General features: G+C 35.1%; 1 protein-coding gene across 2 annotated transcripts in view; it reads left to right on the top strand.

The window, feature by feature from the left end:
- LOC114336349 (serine protease svh-1) overlaps window positions 1–24,178 on the top strand; it is a 55,606-nt gene that overhangs the window by 8,802 nt on the left and 22,626 nt on the right. Inside the window, exons 4-5 of one of the 2 annotated variants that reach the window (XM_028286700.2) lie at window positions 12,371–12,700; window positions 22,078–23,496. In XM_028286700.2, coding sequence (XP_028142501.1) covers window positions 12,371–12,700; window positions 22,078–23,496 — 1,749 coding nt within the window. The remainder of the gene's footprint in view (window positions 1–12,370; window positions 12,701–22,077; window positions 23,497–24,178) is intronic. The other variant, XM_028286701.2, reaches the window with a different exon arrangement.

The following is a 24,178-nucleotide window of genomic DNA, read 5'->3' as shown; positions in this document are numbered from 1 at the left end:
CAATGTAACACTGTAGCAAATAAAGAAATAAAAATAATTTATTAGTAATACATTTTACAAACAAAAACACAACCACTACATGCAACATTTTTTGAAACAATTAAAAACTATCTTTTTATGTAAATGCAATAAATAAACAAAGAAAATTAGTAATAAATTTTACAAAAAAACACACAAACACAAAATTCTGTGAAGACAATTAAACACTACTTTTGTATGTAAATGTAACAATGTAACAAATAAAGAACGAAACATAATTTATCAGTAATACATTTTGCAAAAAAACATGTTTGAAAAAATTAGAAGCTACTTTTAATAAAATATTTTTAATATTTAATTACATAAGATGTTCAAAATTATCTCTTGTAGCACTTAGAAATAAGGGGGAAGATAAAAGCTTGGAAAATTTAGATACTGCTTAAATACAAAAGGGTCGAGAAAACTAGGGGATATTTCTAAAAACTACTTTGCTACGGCGGCTCGTGTTTTGGTTGGAGAGCTAAGGTTGTGAGTTCGTTAAGAAGAAGTTAGGGATTAGGGAATATTTACTACTATCAAAAATTTAAACAAGGGTACTTACAGATATCCTGGGGTGTTAAATATAAATCCTGGCTATATTTTGTTAGGGCGCCTTACCAGGAGTTTTACTTTCTATGATCATCCAACATCTTAAAATTTGACTCTAAAAAGCTTTTAAAGTTTGTGGTTAAAATTTTGCCAATAGGTTAGCGGTAAATAAACAGGACAAAATACACAGTTATGGCATTTATTGAAAAATTATTCCTTGACATAACAAAACTTTCAGATTACATAAAAGATTACCTGTAAAAAAAAAATACATCTACTTTTCTGAACATAGGTTATGGTGCACCAAAAGATAAACAATAATATTATTGCATTGAGGATTTGATATCTGACTTAATTATGACTTGTATAACTGACTGACTGACCTAATTATGACATATATTATAGCATTTGCATTAAAACAAAAATTTATATTCATTCAGGGAACAATGTTTACATTAAAGAATTACTGACTACTCCTCGTAGTACTTAATTATTGAAAATAACAACAACTATGTCACCTGTCAAATATCATTCCGTAAATCTTTTATTTTTAACTATTTCAAAAGGTTTCAAAAAGGATTTTAACATTAACTTACAATTATGTCTTTACAATAATATTTTAATGATGGAAGCAAAATTATTCTTTGTTCTGTTCAACAATTTACTTTTTCATCTTTGTATTTTAAGTTCCAAAAAGATTTATTTTTTTTATGTTGAAAGAAATTAACGTTATTAGTTTGAGAATTTTATAATTATTAAAAGTCACTATACCTTAAAATTCAAAACTTCACCATTGTGAAACTTGACATGACACTTGACAGCACGTACGTAGTTCATACGTCACTCGAAGGGGAAAATGTCAATGGAAAATTACTGATTGCACCATATACCATTATACCATGAAAATACCATAAAACAAAAGAAATTTGCTTATTTACCTCGGGAAATAGGTTTTCTAATCCAGGAGACGGGAGGCTTGGGTTTAATTCATCACTACGATATTAGTACTATGCCGGCTTTCATAAATACATACGCAGTATTTTTACAAAGCGTATATTACACTTTTACCATCAAAAAAGGAACTGCTACACCATCAAACTGATGGTACACCTACTTAACAACAACACAGAAGAACTTTGATAGATCCCATTTACTTGGAAATTCTTTTTGCGTCACAAAAAAGCCGGTAACTCACTATCGATGTTTACTGATTCACTACCATTGTAAGAATGCCTGCTTTCTTCTCCGTCTCCTGCCAAAATTCCTTGATCCTGTCACTACGCAATTTCCGGCTTCCGTTCTTCAGAGCCAATTACGAGCTTCGATCTTTGTACCAAATTCAAACAAACCAATCAAATTGATTTTCAACATTTATTCTAGAAAGTTCATCAACGCATTAGAACTGTACTTTTGTCAAAACTTCTTACAAATTCTGTTTTTGCGTCTCAAATAAACAGGAATCTTGTAACACATTGAAATGTTGCGGAATACTTCGTAGATGTATACAGGTGCGGTTTTAGAAAATTCCTTGCAATCTGAATTTAAGTAAAAAACTGAATAAAAAAATTTGGACTTCTTAGAGAGGGATTGTAAAATCTATACAAATCTAAAGATCATATTTTCACTGGTTTTTTAAACGCTACACAGCCTCCTCCGAAAAGAGAAAGCTCGGATAGCTATCCAGTTTTCGATAAACCAGACAAAAATCAACCATGACTCCTTGAGTGAGGCTAAACAATCACATCAAAATTTTTTTTAGATGATGGCTAGTGGGGATTAAATTAAACAAACAAACGTTAGGGATTGGGCTAGCGTACCATCAATCGCCAGACTCTTTAAAGTCGAGTAGACTGAAATGTGTAATGACTCTAAAATGAACTGTAGGTGACAAGAGTTTCTGTGCCTTGGGGAAGAAGCTAACATTGTGCCCTGTGTGGACCTCGCTGACATCCACAACAGTAACACAAGTGAAATATCAGGGCAGGCACAGCCTTGTCACCTCGTTGCCTAACCGCGAGCGGTTCTCAAAAACTAAACAAATCATTTGAGCTCTAGGCTCGGCAGATAGACATCTGCCTAAACTCCACTAAACGCCTAGCGAGTTTCAGGGAATTTTGTTGGCAACGGTTCAGCAAAAATGAGGATTTAGAATCTCCATTCTAAATACCTCAATGAGACAACGTAATCTTAACATTTGTCTCAAGTCGAGATCGGTAACTTTATGTTAAACGTCTCACAGGGAATATACTCACTTCAACAACTAGACTAAAATAAAAGAAGACTAACAAAGGGGATACAACAACAACAAGGGCCAAATCACAACAAATTCATACAAGGGGGTATACGACAACAACAGGGACCAAAAGACGACATACCAAAATCAAAGAGAATATCAACTTCTTATCAAGACTAAAGGAACTGAAGAACAATACAGGGGGAACATGGAATAGGGGATCAGGACTAAGGGGATGACATATTATCTTCATCACATACAAAAGGTTTTAAGTCTTTAACATGCCATTTACCAAGATCAGAACCATTTAAATCAGATAGACGATACACCACTGGTGACAACTTTTCACGGACTGTAGCTTCAATGTACCTCGGTGCTAGTTTAGACATAAACTTGTTAGCAGCATTAGACAGGACTTTATTCCTTTTCCATACTCTATCTCCTACTTGGAATTGGACTTCTCTTCTTCGTAAGTTGTAACTTCTAGCGTTACGTTCATATCCTTTTCGAAGATTAGCCCTGACCTTTTCGAAGACTTGACTTAATCCTTTTACTTCTGAAGCATACATATCACGGTTACCAGGAATAATTTCTAGATCTTGCTTCCGTTGATCGTTTTGATCAACACCATAGTAGTTTCCACTCAGGGGAACATGACGGCCATAATTAAGGAAAGCTGGGGTGTATCCAGTTACTTCGTGCTTTGCGGTATTAATAGCTTGTCTGATCTTTGCTAAATTCTTGTCCCAGTCTACGTGGTCTTTTATATACATACGGATTGCTGTTCCAATGGTTTTATTATTTCTCTCCACAAAATTACATTGTGGTGCATACACGGGGCTAAACCATACTTTCTGAACATTATACCTACTACAGAGATTAATTAGAAGAGGGTTGTTCAGATTTGAGGCATTATCACAAATCACATACTGGGGAACACCAAACATCAGGAAGACATTATCTTCCAAAAATTCAGTAATACTCTTAGCCGTAGCCTTCCTCAAAGGATGGACTAAGGTATATTTACTAAACCAATCAGCAACCACTAATAACCATGTATAACCTTTTTTAGAACGAACAAAGGGACCTATCAGATCAATGGCAACTATTTGCCAGGGGAATTGGGCTTCTCTCTGCTTACCCATTTTACCTAAAGGAGCATGATTTGGTGTTTTCTGAGCACCACAAACTTTACATGATCTGACAAACTTAAGCACATCACAACGCATTTTGGGCCAATAGTACCTTTCTTGAATACGGGACAAAGTTTTATAGAATCCAAAGTGAGCACACGTAGGTGGCTCATGACAAGATTGCATTACTTCTAATCTTTGGGGTTTGGGAACTAAAATTTTCCATTCAATATCATTAGTCTTGAAAGAATTGGGGGATGGGGCATACTTGTAAATGAAATCATTTTCCACTTTCCATTGTGGAAAATCACCAGGGGAACGGAGTATCTTTGATCTTAAATCATCGAACCAAGGGTCTATTCTGTCAAGATCTATTTCTAGATAATCAACTTTTTGGGCATCTTTGGGTGTATCATTGGTATGAGCTCGAGATAAAGCATCAGGGACTAAATGGGATGTTCCTTTTCTATGAATCAAATCGAAAGTATGTTGTCTTAGGCGCATAGCCCACCTGGCTAATTTGCCTGTAGGATTGGACAGTTTATTCAACCAGAGAAGTGAATGGTGGTCAGTAATGACCGAAAACTTAACTCCTTCAATATAACCTCGAAATTTCTCGATAGCGAAGATCACTGCGAGACATTCTCGCTCTGTAACTGAATAATTTCTTTCAGCTCGGGAAAGGGACCTACTTGCATAAGCTATAACTTTTTCTTCACCATCAATAGTTTGAGTCAAGACACCACCAAGACCAGTGTCAGATGCATCACATTGCACAACAAAGGGAAGTTCGAAATTGGGTTGGGCTAAGATAGGGGCAGAAATTAGGAGTTCTTTAATTTTCAAAAAAGCTTTTTCAGCTTCACTAGTCCAAACTACTGGTTGTTTTTTCTTTCTATGACCTTTAAGGAGGTCATTAATAGGGGAGGCTAAACTGGAAAAATCTCTAATGAAACGACGATACCAGGAACACATACCTATAAATCTTTTAATTTCAGTAGAATTAGATGGCCTGGGATAATTAACCATAGCTAAGATTTTTTCAGGATCTGCTTTAAGGGAATTGTTACCAACTACATAACCAAGATACTTCAATTCAGATTTAAAAAAATCACACTTATCGATGTTAATGGTCAAGTTTGCTTCTTTCAGTTTATCTCTTATAATTTTCAACAATCGGATATGTTCTTCAAAAGATGGGGTACACACTATGATGTCATCTAAATAACAGAATATATAGGGTTCAAATTCAGGGCCAAAGATAGCATCAACTAATCTTTGTTGAATCTGTGCACTATTACACAAACCAAAAGGAACAGAAGTGAATTGAAAGGAACCTCTACCAGAAACATTAAAGGCTGTCTTTTTCCTAGAGTCAGGATGCAGCGGGATTTGCCAAAAAGCTTTTCTTAAGTCAATGGAACTAATGCATTTAGCTCCTCTAAGTAACGAAAGAATTCTGTCTATTTGGGGCAAAGGATATGTATCATGAACAGTGACTTCATTTAATGAACGACCATCAAAACAGAACCTATATTCACCTGACTTTTTCTTGACTAATAATATGGGACTTGACCATGGGGATTGGGCTGGTTCGATTACTCCTAATCGTAACATATCGTCTAACTCTTCATGTAGTATTTTATTCATGTATGGGGATAAAGGATATTGTCTTTTCTTAAATGGCTTTGCATCACCAGTGTCAATAACCATTTCAATTTTATTGGTTCTTCCAATGTAGTTGGAACTAGAAATTTCCTCAAAAGAAGCGACTGTGGAATCTACTAAATTTTTTTCAGTGGGGGAAAATGAGTCTACAGAATACAAAGTTTCTGTTTTCTCTTCCTTTTGGGAAGAATGCCATGTTCCATCTCTAAAATTCAAGAACACTGAAAATTTATGCATAAAGTTACTTCCCAAAATAAAACTATGGGGAACGGAGGGTACGACAAGAAATTTGACTACTTGGGAAACACCATCAGCCTCAATTGGAAGATCAATAGTACCAACAACTGATTTTTGAGAACCATCTGCTAAGCAGACGTGTTTACAGGGGGTAGAATTATATTTAATTCCTTGGGAATCCAAAAATTTAACTCCAGCGGCACCTACTACGGATGTGGTGCAACCACTGTCTAAGAGGGCGACAAAGTTTTTAGAAAAGATAGAAATACTAACATGAGGACGACTGTCACAACCTTTCTTTTCAAAAAGAGGGTTAAGTATGTTTTGGGGGAATTTGTCGGGCTTAACTCTATATGGAGTGCAACTGCCGACTGGCTGCACACTACCTAGTTTTTTTTGACACATACAGGAGGACGTTCTCACTCCTTTATTACCACAACGAGAACAAGACATTTCTCTGTTTGTACAATTGCGAGAAATGTGGTTGGGCTTACCACAAGTAAAACAAAAAATAATTTTTCTAGGGTTGTCATGTGTTTGGTAGGGTTGTGGAGGGGGTTGCATTGAATGAGGTTGATAAGAAGAAGACTGATTTCCATACGGTCGATAGGGAGGGGATTGCATCAATGGAGGTGGATAAGAAGACTGATTTCTGTGGGGTGGATAAGAAGAAGAAGACTGATGTCTTTCATCAGTATCTACTGGAGGATTGGGTCTCTCATTTCTCTGCGTAGACTTGGATTTCTTAAAGGGACGATCTTGCTTTTCTCGTTTGTCTCCTTTGGGGTTATCAGGCTTGTCTTGTTTATCAAGTACCTGAAGCTTCTCTTGGGGTTTTTCTGAATCCTCTAATGAAATACCAGCAAGACCTTTTGTAGTTTGAAGCAGGGGCAAAACATTTTGCTCCAAACGTTTAACAGTTATGACTAACATTTCGACAGTGGGAAAATCTTGAAGGGCTACGAGTGGAATATAATCCACCAAAATATTTTTTCTTAAAATCTTTACTCGTTGGGCTTCAGATGGGTACTCTTCTAAACGTTTAAAGAGATTCTCCATGATTGCGGAATAAATAGTGATTGACTCAGACTTTTTTTGTTTTCGACCTTTAATTTCATCAAGGAGATTATCATTATAATCTGGGGGTAGGAAAGCAGTTTTGAGAAGGGTTACCAACTCATTCCAACTGTTAACTGTATTTCCAACACTCCTATACCAAATAGCAGCGTTTCCGTCGAATAACTCAAAAGCTGATCTAAACAGGACATCATCAGAAATATTTCTGGATCTAGCAGAATCTCTTACTTTTTCTAAAAATGTGGGAAGGGCTTTACTCTCACCATTAAATTTGATATTTAAATCAGAAACTCTAACAGGAGTTGAAATTTGTATAATAGGGGCTGAAACTGAACTAATAGGGGCAACGGGGACTGAAGTTGTACCACTAGTCGATGGGACGGACACATTGTCAGATGTCTCTTCCTTTTCTAAGACATCTCCAGTCAACATCAATAAATCCATCTTATAGTTGTCAATAACTTCTTTTATAGCTTCTTCTACATTATCAGGGAAATTTTCCAATCTGAAATCCAGATGACTGGACCTTGTTTTGAAACGAGCAAAGTCAGCCTTTGATGACTGTGCACTCATTGCCCGCGCAATACTTTGCAAATCTGCTAATATTGACTGGATTGTAGGTAACTCTTGATCAGGATCGACTACATTTTTAGTCAAATTAATGGAAGATGAGATGGTCTCTTTACTTAACTGACCTCTCAACAACTTACGTTTTTCTTCAACAGTCCTATTTTGGACATTAAAACCTCTTATGAAAAGTTCATAAGATAACTCATCGGTTTTCAGATCATTAACTTGGGTAGACTTCATTTTTAAAACTGGGGTGAAAACAACACACAGGGGAAAGACCAAAGGGAATAGTAGAAAGTATGACTTTCGGACAAAAAACCGTTTCTATTTATCAAACGAACACAAACCTCACTTGCACTCTCACGCAGCCAGATCCTAACCTCACTGACTTTGTTGCAACTTCTGCTCTTGGTCTGCAATCACTCAATAAACAAAAGAGGGGTCAATAAACTATTGGTCAAAAAATTCACACTCCACCACTGACACGGACTAACAGGGAATAACACAAGGGTACACAAAACAAACAGGAAACAACAGACTCAAATATTTTCAGACAAAACAGGGATAGACAAACACAAATAATATTGAAACTTGCTTCTCGAATGAGCTTACACGGGATAACACCAACAACGGTTCTTGTTCCGATAACTAATGGGAGTGTTCCTAGACAACTAAGCACACTTCCTTTATCACGAGTATTACACTTGTGATCTATTCTGGTACAAGAAGGGAAAGACAAATAGTAATTGGACTGACTAACTACTTTACTTCACGGATACACTCAAACTACTTCACAGGCAGACTCCAACTAACCTTTGGTATCTTTATGACACTGACAAAGCTAGATTAGTTGAGAAAAAAAATAATGGGACAACTAGACAACATTGGGACTAAAAACTCAAACGGAAACTACACAGACTATACACATATACTCAAATGACGAACAAAAAAATCACAAAAACAAGTTATTCTGTAAAAAATTGTTAATCAATTATGAATAAATGCACAAATACAACTAAAATGTTATACTTTATCAATAGTTTCAATATTGGAATGTTCAACGCTACTTATATAGACTACTTGTCTATACAATCAATACTTTTTTAAAAAAAAATTTAAATATTGCTTTCACCATGGGTACTGTATTAACATCTACTATAAGTACATACATAAAAACAATGTTAATACACTACTATGAGTACATATTTACACATCCTATTGAAAATTTTATACCACTTCGTAACGTTCTAAAAAAATGTAGGGGCTCTTGGGCTAAACTATGTTGCGATACTGGTTGTGATAGTAGAATCGGTCTCAAATCTGGGGCAAGGAGAGGAAATTAAGTTGAAAAACAGTTGGGACTAACTAAAAAAATGTAAACTGCTTGGGAACAACTTAACGATATGACTGGGGGGTGAAAAGAGACTGGCCTCACGTCTGAGGGTGCTATTTTGTAGCGCACAACTGGACACTGAAAGAGGCAGAAAAATGAATCGGCCCCACGTTCTAGGGCGACATTTTGTAGCACTTAGAAATAAGGGGGAAGATAAAAGCTTGGAAAATTTAGATACTGCTTAAATACAAAAGGGTCGAGAAAACTAGGGGATATTTCTAAAAACTACTTTGCTACGGCGGCTCGTGTTTTGGTTGGAGAGCTAAGGTTGTGAGTTCGTTAAGAAGAAGTTAGGGATTAGGGAATATTTACTACTATCAAAAATTTAAACAAGGGTACTTACAGATATCCTGGGGTGTTAAATATAAATCCTGGCTATATTTTGTTAGGGCGCCTTACCAGGAGTTTTACTTTCTATGATCATCCAACATCTTAAAATTTGACTCTAAAAAGCTTTTAAAGTTTGTGGTTAAAATTTTGCCAATAGGTTAGCGGTAAATAAACAGGACAAAATACACAGTTATGGCATTTATTGAAAAATTATTCCTTGACATAACAAAACTTTCAGATTACATAAAAGATTACCTGTAAAAAAAAAAATACATCTACTTTTCTGAACATAGGTTATGGTGCACCAAAAGATAAACAATAATATTATTGCATTGAGGATTTGATATCTGACTTAATTATGACTTGTATAACTGACTGACTGACCTAATTATGACATATATTATAGCATTTGCATTAAAACAAAAATTTATATTCATTCAGGGAACAATGTTTACATTAAAGAATTACTGACTACTCCTCGTAGTACTTAATTATTGAAAATAACAACAACTATGTCACCTGTCAAATATCATTCCGTAAATCTTTTATTTTTAACTATTTCAAAAGGTTTCAAAAAGGATTTTAACATTAACTTACAATTATGTCTTTACAATAATATTTTAATGATGGAAGCAAAATTATTCTTTGTTCTGTTCAACAATTTACTTTTTCATCTTTGTATTTTAAGTTCCAAAAAGATTTATTTTTTTTATGTTGAAAGAAATTAACGTTATTAGTTTGAGAATTTTATAATTATTAAAAGTCACTATACCTTAAAATTCAAAACTTCACCATTGTGAAACTTGACATGACACTTGACAGCACGTACGTAGTTCATACGTCACTCGAAGGGGAAAATGTCAATGGAAAATTACTGATTGCACCATATACCATTATACCATGAAAATACCATAAAACAAAAGAAATTTGCTTATTTACCTCGGGAAATAGGTTTTCTAATCCAGGAGACGGGAGGCTTGGGTTTAATTCATCACTACGATATTAGTACTATGCCGGCTTTCATAAATACATACGCAGTATTTTTACAAAGCGTATATTACACTTTTACCATCAAAAAAGGAACTGCTACACCATCAAACTGATGGTACACCTACTTAACAACAACACAGAAGAACTTTGATAGATCCCATTTACTTGGAAATTCTTTTTGCGTCACAAAAAAGCCGGTAACTCACTATCGATGTTTACTGATTCACTACCATTGTAAGAATGCCTGCTTTCTTCTCCGTCTCCTGCCAAAATTCCTTGATCCTGTCACTACGCAATTTCCGGCTTCCGTTCTTCAGAGCCAATTACGAGCTTCGATCTTTGTACCAAATTCAAACAAACCAATCAAATTGATTTTCAACATTTATTCTAGAAAGTTCATCAACGCATTAGAACTGTACTTTTGTCAAAACTTCTTACAAATTCTGTTTTTGCGTCTCAAATAAACAGGAATCTTGTAACACATTGAAATGTTGCGGAATACTTCGTAGATGTATACAGGTGCGGTTTTAGAAAATTCCTTGCAATCTGAATTTAAGTAAAAAACTGAATAAAAAAATTTGGACTTCTTAGAGAGGGATTGTAAAATCTATACAAATCTAAAGATCATATTTTCACTGGTTTTTTAAACGCTACACTCTTAACACATTTATGTACGCCTAAAAACGATCGCATTGAATGAGCTACTTACTCTACGGAGCATTTGTAAATTAACACATCGAAAAACACTTTGTATTCTATTTTTCACTCATCCCTTGTTGTTGGAGGTATTTTATAAACTTCATTATTAACGTAACCCCAAAAAAATCAGTCCAGTTTATTAAATTCTGGTGATTTGGGTGGCCACGCTACTGGTCCATTGAAAAATGAAAATATCTCGAACTAGTAAATTTAGACATAGGGAATGTTATCTAAAAATTAAAGTACGGTAATAGTACTTTTCAATAGTGATATAAAATACAGGGTGTTCCACGGATATAAAATAACTGAGAAAATAATGTACTTGCGTTTTGACTCGCCCTGTATTTGATATAAAGAAAATTAGCAATGTCGACCATTCTTGAAAATTTTGACAATACGTTAAAAAATATGGCATTAATAAACCATTGTTGTTTTGCTTATTTTTATTTATACAGGGAGTTGAACTTGTTACGATTTTCATATAAAATTGGTTATAACTTTGTAAATACCCTATATAACATAACAAACCTTTATATTTTTGTGATGGAGAAGTTAACAGGATTTCGAATTTAAAATAAAATATAGGGTGTTCCATTTAAAAAAACAAAAGTTTGGTCTGCCACTGTGTTATTGAACACCCTGTAACATTCTAACTAATTTTGTAATGTGAGGCTTAAAGGTCGCTAAATTTTTGTTATTAACTTTTATTGCTATCTATTACTATAGCGGACCTATTGAGCTTTACCGTACTAATCAATCACCCTGTATAAACATATTGTGTTGTTTGCGAGTGGTTACAAAAAGTTTGCCAAGAAATTTTCCAACGATCCATTTGATTCCTTTTAAGGGTCGTTTTCACGCTACGTCGTATTGTACGTTTTGTATGTCATACAAAACGTACGTTTTGTCAATAAGCGGATTAAATTTTTTCGATTCGACAAGACGTACGTTTTGCTGTTTTCACGCCATATTATACACTGGACAAAATGTACGTTTTGTCGTACGTTTTGCCGTACGTTTTGCCGTACGTTTTGCATGGCACACAAAACGTACAATACGACGACCCCCAAATGTTGACAGTTGTTATGTTAACATGTAAAGGGTTTTTACCCAAAACATTTTCGTGGCTCAGGCATACTATTTTTTGTAAGTATGTCCTCTTGCATCTTTTAACCTTAGTCAACTCTTTAAATCTTTTTTCTTAACTAATTAGGTTATACTTATTTTTGGGCTTTTAGTAACACTGATGATGGATTTTTTAATCAGAAAACGTTCTGTGATTTAATGTAACCCTTATTTAGGGAATTTTAAATATACCTTTTACAAAGGATCTCGTATTTTTGTGATTTATTTTATACAGCCAGCTACAGGAATTTTATTTTCCTCGTGAAATTTGAAAATTTTAAACTTTTATTTAATCTATTTTTAAAATATTAATATGCATAAAAAATATTTTTAAAATAATTCTTTTAGGTCCTAGCTCAAATACCATAGAAAACGTAAGAGTGCAGAAATCCGTGCTGCAAGCTTCCTGTCCTGCTGGTTTTTCCGGTATTATACCGGACTATTTCGACTGTTCAAAATTTATCAATTGTGATAACGGTCAAGAAAATAAAATGTCCTGTGCACCCGGTACTTTGTTTGACATGGAGAAAAATATGTGTGATTATCCGCAAAGTACGACTTGTTTCAATGGAGATAATTCCCTTGAACTAAATGTAGCTGGTGCTCAACAACAGTATCAATGGTCGCATGGTTTGACTGATGGTCGTAATCTGTGTACATCCCAGAATTGTCAATCTGGTAAGTTTATTATTATTGTTATTATTATAAAACAAATAAGATTAGAGGAGCAAGCTCATATTATACCCAAAAACAAAGAGAAACGTCATTATTAAATTAATAACAATCATAAAGTTACATTAAATATTATCTATCTATCTATCTATCTATCTATCTGCATGATACTACATTTATAGCAGCAAATGAGCAAGAAATGTTTGATCTTCTGCGAAGAGTTGAGTACGAAAACAATAAAGTTGGTCTGAAAATCAATAAAGCTAAGACAAAAATAATGGTGGTCGACAGATTTGACACTATTCAACTGACTAACATATTACAGGAATACCAGATAGTAAACACCTTTGTCTATCTCGGGTCTAGTATAACTAACGATGGTAACTGTGAAGCAGAAGTTCGAAGACGTATTGGTATAGCAAGAAATGTGATGAGTCGCCAAACAAAAGTTTGGAAAGACAGATCTATCTCTAAAAATATCAAGATGAGACTGGTGAATGCCCTTGTATTCTCAATATTGCTATACGGAGCGGAGACTTGGAATCTTCGCGCATGCGAGCGCCAAAAAATTGATACCTTTGAGATGTGATGCTGGTCACGTGGTTCGCAGAGGTGACGATAGTTTGGAGAGATTAATTGTTTCTGGAAACGTTCCGGGGAGAAGATCAAGAGGACGATCACCAACTAGATGGTCCGACCAAATAAAGCATTGCTGGAAACTCATTCTGCGAAGCTCTTAAGAGCAGCTGAAGATAAAGACCAATGAAGAAACATTGTTAGGAATATTGGAAGAAATCACGATCCTCAGTAAGGGGGAAACGACAGGAGAGAGAGAGAGAGAGAGAGAGAGAGAGAGAGAGAGAGAGAGAGAGAGAGAGAGAGAGAGAGAGAGAGAGAGAGAGAGTGAGATCTATCTATCTAATTAGCCTTCTTCGGTCCATCTTTGGACAGAGGCCTCGCCAATGCTTTTCTATTCTTCTGTGTTTGTCGCTACAATCATCCAACTAGAGCCACGTGCTTCTTGATATCATCTGCCCATCTCATTTGTGGCCTTCCTCTGCTTCGTTTATATTCCCACGGTCTCCAATTTATAAGAATTTTGTTCCATCGGTCTTCTTTTTGTCTTATATTGTGTCAGGCAAATCATAATTTCAATTTTGAAACTTATTAGTCTAAGAGCTAGTGAACCCTCCGACTAACGGTCGTCCTATAAGGCTAGAAATTTTTCTAATGATAATTCATAGCACATCAAGGCTAAAAACCATGACCTGGCAGGCATCAGCCCTGCACGTGTATCTACCAGGTGAGTCGAAAAGTGCATAGTTTAGGGGAAAAATAAACTTTCTCCTGTAAAGTTTAAATTTAAGTAAGTGTTTGAGTAAGTCATTTAAAAAAAATGTGTACAATGACAGGCGATTCTGAAGGGCATAAGACCTTGCCAGGCGATGGGAAAGATTAGGGGTTTTTCCTAAAATTATTCTTTTTGCATCGAACAATTTTTTTTTAGGTTTTTTGAATAATTCCAAACAGAAAAGGTCTTTAGTGATTTTTCTCTTAAGTTAATAGTTTTTGTTATATAAGCGATTGAAAATTTTGAAAATTGCGAAATCGGCCATTTTTAACCCTAAATCGGACATTTATCTAAAAATTTCAATGTTGCCAAGGTACGTAGATATTCTCTAAACATTGATTGATGAAATCCCAAAGAGTTTTTTTTAATACAGTATCGGAAACGCCTTTGTTTTTTAATTGCTAATCAAGCGGGCGCGACACTGTGGTATAAGTGAGGACGTTTGAGTTGGCATAAATTCATTATCTCGAGAATGGGCAAATTTCAAGAGAAATCCTCAGATAGATCGATTTTTATTTTTAAATTAGGACTTTTTGGCATATATGTAATACTAGTGACGTCATCCATCTGAGCGTGATGACGTAATCGATGATTTTTTTAAATGAGAGTAGGGGTTGTGTGATAGCTCATTTGAAATGTTATTTAATTCTCTATTCACTAATATAAACATTAATATAATTGTTTACACAGGGTGTACAAAAAAAATTTTTTTTTATTAAATTAACTTTGATTAAATTTGACAAATAGTAGAAATTTTTTTTTGTACACCCTGTATAAGTAATTATGTTAACGTTTATATTACTGAATAGAGAATTAAATAACCTTTCAAATGAGCTATCACACAACCCCTACTCTTATTTAAAAAAATCATCGATTACGTCATCACGCCCAGATGGATGACGTCACCAGTATTATATATATGCCAAAAAGTCCTAATTCAAAAATAAAAATCGATCTATCTGAGGATTTCTCTTGAAATTTGCCCATTCTCGAGATAATGAATTTATGCAAACTCAAACGTCCTCACTTATACTACAGTGACGCGCCCGCTTGATTAGCCATTAAAAAAATAAAGGGGTTTTCGATATTTTATTTCAAATAACTCTTCGGGATTTCATCAATCAATGTTTAAAGAATATCTACGTACCTTGGCAACATTGAAATTTTTAGATAAATGTCCGATTTAGGGTTAAAAATGGCCGATTTCGCAATTTTCAAAATTTTCAATCGCTTATATAACAAAAACTATTAACTTAAGAGAAAAATCACTAAAGACCTTTTCTGTTTGGAATTATTCAAAAAACCTAAAAAAAATTTGTTCGATGCAAAAAGAATAATTTTAGAAAACACCCCTAATCTTTCCCCTCGCCTGGCAAGGTCTTATGCTCTTCAGAATCGCCTGTCATTGTACACATTTCTTCTAAATTACTTACTCAAACACATACTTAAATTTAAACCTTACAGGAGAAAGTTTATTTTACCCCCTAAATTTGCACTTTTCGATTCACCTGGTAGATACACGTGCACCGCTGAGGCCTGCCAGGTCATGGTTTTTAGCCTTGGTGTGCTATGAATTATCACTAGAAAAATTTCTAGCCTTACAGGACGACCGTTAGTCGGAGGGTTCACTAGCTCTTAGACTATATTGTCTAACATCTCTAACATATTTTTCTCTCTTATCCACTCGTTTCTCTTTTTACCTTGAAAAAATCCTAGAGTTCGGCGTCGATACCCACCACATATTTGTTGACTTCAAATCCGCATATGACTCAGTTAATAGAGGTAAACTTCTACTTGCTATGGTAGAATTTCAAATACCGCTTCATCTTGTCCAATGAACTGAACTTACACTCACAGGAGCAGAGAGCATGGTAAAAATCCAAAACGATTTCTCAAGACTCTTCCATTGCAAAATAGACTAAGAGTAATGGTACTATCTTTAACAAACCAGTGCAAATTGTCGGATACGCAGATGACATAGACATCATAGGTAGGTCCACACAATCTCTGACTGAAGCATTTCCGTCATTAAGAACATCTGCATAGAGAATGTGACTAAATATAAGTGTTCAAAAGACCAAATATATGTGTTGCACTAGGCCAGTGGTCGGCAAAGTGCGGCTCCGGATCCGCATGTGGCTCTTTGGCTCCTTAGATGCGGCTCTGGCACACATATTATTTTATATCAGTGGATACAAAATCAGTGGAAATAAGAAAATTCTTTAGGGAAGTGAAGACAGTCAGACAAGGTGGAAATGTTGGGGTAACACAAGCTATGAGAAATGAAGCAGGTGAACTGATAATGATGGAAACAGAAATCGTAGAGCGATGGAAGGAATACTTTCGGAATTTACTAAATATTGAAAGTGAGATGGAGGAATCAGAGACTACATTTCATTCTGCAGATGTGGAAATACCACCACCAACACTCCAAGAAGTAAAGAATGCAATAGCATCTCTTAAAGATCACAAATCACCAGGAAATGATGGTATAAATGGAGAATTGATAAAAAAAGGAGGAAACGTTTTACATCAAAAATTGTATGATATTATTCTCAGAGTATGACAACAGCAGAAAATGCCTAGAGAATGGAATGGAAGCGTTATAATACCCATACATAAGAAGGGAAATAAAGAGCAATTCCGAAACTACAGAGGCATATCGCTTATTAGTACAGCGTATAAGATTCTATCAATTATCTTACTAAAGAGACTCACTCCGTATTCGGAAGATATTCTAGGCGACTACCAATGCGGCTTTCGAAGTGGAAGGTCAACAATAGATCAAATATTTACCATCCGACAAATATTAGAAAAAAACTGGGAATTCAACCGAGATGTACACCAAATCTTCGTAGATTTCCAGCAAGCATATGACTCGATAAAAAGAAGCAGACTATGGCTAGCAATGCTAGAAATGGGAATACCAAGAAAATTATTGCAGCTCACTCAAATGTGCGTGGCAGACTCATATGCACAGGCAAAGATAGGAAACAGAACATCGATGCCATTTAGTATAACATCAGGGCTTAGACAAGGAGACCCTTTATCACCATTGCTATTCAATTTGGCTTTAGAATACGCAATAAGTAAAATATCGTCTGAACTAACAGGGGGATTCGCAAATCGAGGATCAAAACTATTGTTGGCCTTTGCCGATGATCTAGATGCTCGAGGAGGAAACAGGTAACATGGGCCTTCGAATAAATGAAGAGAAGACGAAATATATGCTGGTGACCAAAAATCCAAGACCAAGAGTTAGGCAGAACGTAACTATTAATGACCACAACTTTGAAGTAGTAAAAGAGTTTAAATATCTGGAAGCAGTAATCACAGAGGACAATCACATAGAAAAAGAGGTCTCAGCAAGAATAGCTGCGGGAAATAGAGCATTATACTCCCTATCATCATTATTAAGATCTACGCTGCTGAAAAGACAATCTAAATTAAGACTGTACATATCAATTATTCGCCCAGTTGTTACATATGGGAGTGAAACATGGACTCTACATCAGCGAGAAATAAATAAATTGCTGATATTTGAAAGGAAAGTCCTCAGAATGATATTTGGTCCTCAAAGAGATGAATTGACAGGAGAGTGGAGAAGGCGCCGCAATGCTGAATTGGTGACTCTATATGGTACTGAAAACATCGTCAGACATATAAAAGCTAATCGGATAAGATGGGCAGGTCATGTAGTAAGATCAGAGGAAGACAGAGTGCTAAAGACAGTGTTCTTCGAGAGACCAGACGGTAGAAGATCAGTGGGCCGTCCCAGAAAAAGATGGAAGGATGATGTTGAAACCGATCTATCTAGGATTGGGGTACAACAATGGCAAATCGAAGCGCAAGATCGCAGACGATGGAGGGCCATAGTGGATGCGGCGAAGACTCACCCCGAGTTGTAAAGCCAGTCAAGAAGAAGATACAATAATAATTTCATTAAAAAAAAACTTGATAGGAAAAACATTACCTACATCTTTAAGCATTTGTCAAAAATCCTCTTAACGCTACGATAACCAAGTTGATATTTTCTCCTTTTGAAATTGGCATTAATAGTTTGAAATTCAATTTCTGGATTTAAGAACAAGGAGGTATGGCGCACTAAATTCGAACGTATTTGTGTTGAATTGGAAATATTGGAGAAGAAAAAATTATTTACATTACAAGTGGCCTGCTTTGAATCACCTGGAGAAGGAAGACATGATCATTTTCAACGCTTGGAATAGTATTCCTGATTCTTATGATCAGCTGAAAAAGGTCACGTTTGCTGTTCTTTCCCTTTTCAGTTCTACATATCAACATTAAAAAAATAGATATTGCGCCAAAAATTTTGTAAAAGGTACAGTGTTGTAGGAAATAAAACCGTACAAAACGAAAAAAATAATGATGTCTCTAAATAGATACCGCCAAAAAACGAAAAAAACACGTATTAATTTTTTGGGGGGTTGTGGATGGGGCTAGGTATTTAAAACATTTTTTGGCCCAATACTTTTTGATGTAGAACATGCGATTTTTTTATTTTTGGAATATTGCTGGGAGCATTTTTCACTATCTTAACCGACTAGACCCTTTAGGTTTATTAAGTATAGTAAAAGTTTGCTGAACAACCAGACTTGGCTCCCAATTTTTTTAAAATTGTTATAATGTTCGTTTTTGGCTCTTTGGCTAAAAAATTTGCCGACCACTGCACTAGGCCAAACCACCCGACATTTATAAGAATGATAATTGAAAACCTAGAACTGGAAGGTACCGACACCTTCATATACCTAGGCTAGCCTCGCTGCTATCTAAAGATAACAATTTCAGATGGCCTCAGACTACCTAGAAAAAGTAAATTGTCTGTCTATAAAACACTAAACAGACCATGCTAACGTATACTCTGGGCTAATTAGCAAAATACAAGGAAAAGTTATTTACCAGCAATTTTATAGCTGGAATCGAATCCTATTATTGTATGTATTAATAATGTAGGTATGCAAAGTCCGCAGATAGTGTGCCACTTTTTTTATAAACAAAATGGCGCCCGAAAATCGTGTTTTTTTCAATTTTTGCTCTATAACTCAAAAGATTTTAACTTTACACCAAAAACACTCAAATAAAAATTCACCGCAATTAAATTCTGCATAGAGACGTGTTTTTATCGATTCACTTCGATGAAAACTTTCCCCGGAAAAAGTGGGTTTTTCCAACAAAATCTTTAATTTTCAACTAAAATTTTAGATAAGTAATTGTTAATCAATAATTAAATAACTTGGTAATACAAAAGCCCTTTTCATGTAGATTATAATTCCAGAAGCCGATGGAAATTGCATGAACATTTTAGCAACAATTGAATTGTTAATTAAAAATTTACGGTCGCTATAATAACGACAATAATTATGGTGCATAAGAATAACTATGATTTTTTTATAAAACAACACTATACCTATCTAATGTACTTTACAGAATTGAAATTGGAATATATAAGCGGCCTCAGGAATATTTTAAAATTATAAACAATTTTTTGGCTTATAAACAAATATAATATCTCGGGAAATATTAAACTAAATTAAATTCTGAAAACGGTATTCGAAAAGCAGCGGCAGGACGCTTCTTTTAAAAGAAAAAACGTTTAATTATGGCTAGTGGTTCCTGATATACAACCGGTCAAAGTTGACCGGAATTTACGGCAAAGATATAAACAATAGGATCATAATTTTCAAACCATCACCTTTTTATTTTTGTCCTCTTTCTCCACACCAATTTTCATATCTTTAAAATGCTCATAACATATATTATTATAATAAAAACTATCGATAATACGTGTGAAAATTGTCAAAAATAGCAAAATTCCAATCAAAAATTAGGTTGGAGAAAATGTAACCCTCAAAGTTCAAAATCGGTATACGTTAAAAAAATGCATTTTCTCGGCTTCCCATGGAGCAATTTCCTTCATTCTTTTTTTGTTTCCAAGTAACTCGAGTAGAGCCATCGAACTAACGCATTATTAAATGTCAAACTTGCTTTTGTTTTGTTATAATAGATTAAATTATTTATAAGAACAGAAAACTACATATTTTTCCCAGTTGTAGGCTTTTTTAAGATAAACTTACTACAAGTGTACCTTTTAAAGTTAAAAACATAAATATTCTCATTTGAAAGCTGTATAATTATTTAAACAATTTTTATTTAAGCAAATTAAAATTTTGTGTTATAATAAATAAATTAATTTATTATAACAAAACAAAAGCAAGTTTGACATTTAATAATGCGTTAGTTCGATGGCTCTACTCGAGCTACTTGGAAACAAAAAAAGAATGAAGGAAATTGCTCCATGGGAAGCCGAGAAAATGCATTTTTTAACGTATACCGATTTTGAACTTTGAGGGTTACATTTTCTCCAACCTAATTTTTGATTGGAATTTTGCTATTTTTGGCAATTTTCACACGTATTATCGATAGTTTTTATTATAATAATATATGTTATGAGTATTTTAAGAATATGAATATTGGCGTGGAGAAAGAGGACAAAATAAAAAGGTGATGATTTAAAAATTATGATCCTATTGTTTATATCTTTGCCGTAAATTCCGGTCAACTTTGACCGGTTGTATCTCAGGATCTACTCATCATAATTAAACGTTTTTTCTTTTAAAAGAAGCGTCCTGTCGCTATTTTGCGAATACCGTTTTTAGAATTTAATTTAGTTTAATATTTCTCGATATATTCTATTTGATTATAAGCCAAAAAATTCTTTATAATTTTAAAATATTCCAGAGGCCGTTTAAATAGTCCAATTTCAATTCTGTAAGGTACATTAGATAGGTATAGTGTCTTTTTATGAAAAAATCATAGTTATTCTTATGCATAATAACTATTGTCGTTATTATAGCGACCGTAAATTTTTAATTAACAATTCAATTGTTGCTAAACTGTTCATTCAATTTCCATCGACTTCTGGAATTATAATCTATATGAGAAGGGCTTTTACATTACCAAGTTATTTAATTATTGATTAACAATTACTTATCTAAAAGTTTAGTTGAAAATTAAAGATTTTGTTGGAAAAACCCGCTTTTTCCGGGGAAAGTTTTCGTCAAAGTAAATCGGAAAAAACACGTCTCTATGCAGAATTTAATTGCGGTGAATTTTTATTTGAGTGTTTTTGGTGTAAAGTTAAAATCTTTGGAGTTATAGAGCAAAAATTGAAAAAAACACGGTTTTCGGGCGCCATTTTGTTTAGAAAAAAAGTAGCACACTATCTGCGGACTTTGCATACCTATATTATTAATACATACAATAATAAGATTCGATTCCAGCAATAAAATTGCTGGTAAATAACTTTTCCCAAAAATGGCCTATTCTCCGATAATCAGCCCAGACTAGTATGATTCAGAAATGCTAACATATGGTTCAGAAACTTGGTCACTTACACAGAATGACCAAGAACTGCTCAAACGTTTCTAGCGAAAAATCCTATGAAGAATGTATGGAAGGACAAAAGAACAGGGTTTGTGGTGCAGGCGTTACAACTTTAAGTTGAAGTTTTGGAGAACTTGACGTTGTAAAATTCATTAAAGTAGCACGCCTTAGATGGATAGGGCATGTAATCAGGCGAGAGGAGGATGCCATAGTCAGAAAAGTTTTTGACCGAAGAGGGCCGATAGGACAACGAGCAACAGGAAAACCGAAACTCAGGTTCCAAGACAACTTAGAGAATTATTTAAAAGCTATTGAAATTAGAGCATGGAGAAGAGTTGCCAGAGACAGGGACGAATGGCAGATTGTTCTTAAGAAGAATTTGGAGAAGAAATAGATTGTGGTTGGAGTTTGCATCAGCAATAGGATATGTTTTAATGCTTTTAATCAAATTTCTAAATCTTTTGTTGGCAGAAATGTAGTAGATTTGGTTTCTTATCAGATTATTTTCGTGGTCTCCTGGTGCACTCCATGTATAAAGTGTCCTTGGTAGTAATTGATAAAAGTTGTTTGTGATGACCATTTCTTTCTCTTGACAATATTCTACTAATCGATCTCTTCTAATTTGTAGGTAACTATCATGAAAGTCATTCTGTAGGTCAAGAAACAGTACCTACATACACTTATTGTAACCCAAAGACTCAAAACTGTGGACATAGTACATCTTACGACTTGCGTGGAAGCCAGTCAGGATCTAAATCTACTACACATTCGCAAACCACTGATAGAGAAGATAATTACCAATATGGCACTGACAATTCAGGATATGGTCATAACACGGGCGAAGCAAGGTACGATTCAAATAGAGGACAAAATAGTTATGGGTGTAGACCAAGAGAAAATTGTGAAAGACCAACGCAAGAGTACCAATACCAAAATAATTACCGGTGTTCGGGCCAAAACTGTGTAAGACAAACCTCAAGCTACGGGCAAACCAATGCAGGACAATATTCAAATCAACATCAAACCTCAAGCTACGGACAAAACACCGCAGGACAATCTTCAAATCAGCACCAAACGTCAAGCTACGGACAAAACACTGCAGGACAATATTCAAATCAACAACAAACCTCAAGCTACGGACAGAACACCGCAGGACAATCTTCAAATCAGCACCAAACCTCAAGCTACGGACAAAACACTGCAGGACAATATTCAAATCAAAACCCAGCTTATACTCACTCCACGACATATGGGCAAACTGATAATCAAGAGCAAATCAGTACTTCTACTGAGTACGTGGGATGCGATCTACAAACTTTAAAGTGTTTCCTTCCTGGTGAACATGGTAGTCCAATAAATGGAAATACTGAAGGCTTAGTTAAAAAAATTTATAAAGTTAACCAAAAGTGTAATCCAGCAGTCCAAAATTGTGGTCAGTACGGAGAGACCTATTCGAGCAGTTGGCAAAACAACGAATACTTAGGAAACGGTCATGGAGAACTCAACAGGCATAACTGTAATCCAGCTACACACAACTGTGACCAATACTCAGGACAAAGTAGTACAGTCACCCAATGGTCAACTGCTCCACAACAACAGGCTACGCAATGGTCGAGTGCTCAACAACAACGTCCCAATTACAACAACATCTGTAACGTAAACGATCCCAGCTGTAGACGAAACCAACCTACACCCCAACAACCAGCTAGTCAGAAAAAAACAACGAATTCTCGACCTGTTTGTCCCAGTGGATTCGTGGGTCTACACAAGCACCCTACAGAGTGCAAGAAATATTTGAACTGTGCTAATGGTCAGACGTTCGTGATGGATTGCGGTCCTGGGACTGTGTTCAATCCGAAGATTTCGGTATGCGACTATCCTTCCAATGTTGACTGTACAGACGGCGAATCTTCTCAAGTGAATACGTATGTGGATTCAAGTCACAATGCGGGACGTGGTACAACTGAGCGGTACACGGAAAGCTATACTGAGTGGCACAATCAAAATGGAGGTGACTGGCAAGAATCGAGTCACAATTCAGGAAGCGGTAAGTCTTATGTTTTCTTCTTCTTTTTCTACTCTTGTAGACATGACTCTGTCTGTTTTTCAATGTGCTTCCATTAAGTTGTCGTTCCATTGTTTTCGTGGTCTTTCCACTGATCGACTCTCTATTGGTGAATTGTCCTTCTTCGTCTTAACTATTCTACCTTCTTAACCGTCCTTAACTATCGTTCTATTCTTTTCTTCTATTTCTTACTTTCTTCCCACTTCTTGGTGTTCTCCACCTTGCACCTCCGTCGTATTTCTGTACGTCTAGGTCTGTCTTATATTCCCTATGTCACATCGATTTTTCTAAGGGTTTGAATCTCTGCTGTTTCCAGCAATCTTTTTGTTTTTTTTTGTGTCAGCTCGTGCCTCTGCCGCGTATGCATTAAGGTCAAATGAAGTGATGACTGTTTTGTAAATCTGTGTTTCATTTCTCTTCCATTATCTTTATTTCTCCATATTGTTTAATTCACGCAATATGTGGCTCTGTTTACTCTATTCACTTGATAATCCACTTCTCTTTAGAACTTTCCGTAGCTAGACAGTGTGACTCCATCACTTGTTAAATAAATCTTAGTAAATTTGTCCTGTTGTCTTTGTATGAGTGTCTTTTTTTTCTGGGCTATTGATCTTGATTCTTTTTTGTTTATGATCTTTTACCTCTGTGGTATCCTTTTGCTGGA

The sequence above is a fragment of the Diabrotica virgifera genome, chromosome 7 (genome assembly GCF_917563875.1).
Source record: "Diabrotica virgifera virgifera chromosome 7, PGI_DIABVI_V3a".
NCBI classification, from domain to species: Eukaryota; Metazoa; Arthropoda; class Insecta; order Coleoptera; family Chrysomelidae; genus Diabrotica; species Diabrotica virgifera.
The sequence above is the reverse complement of the archived record's forward strand: the minus strand, read 5'-3'. Positions and strand labels throughout refer to the sequence as shown.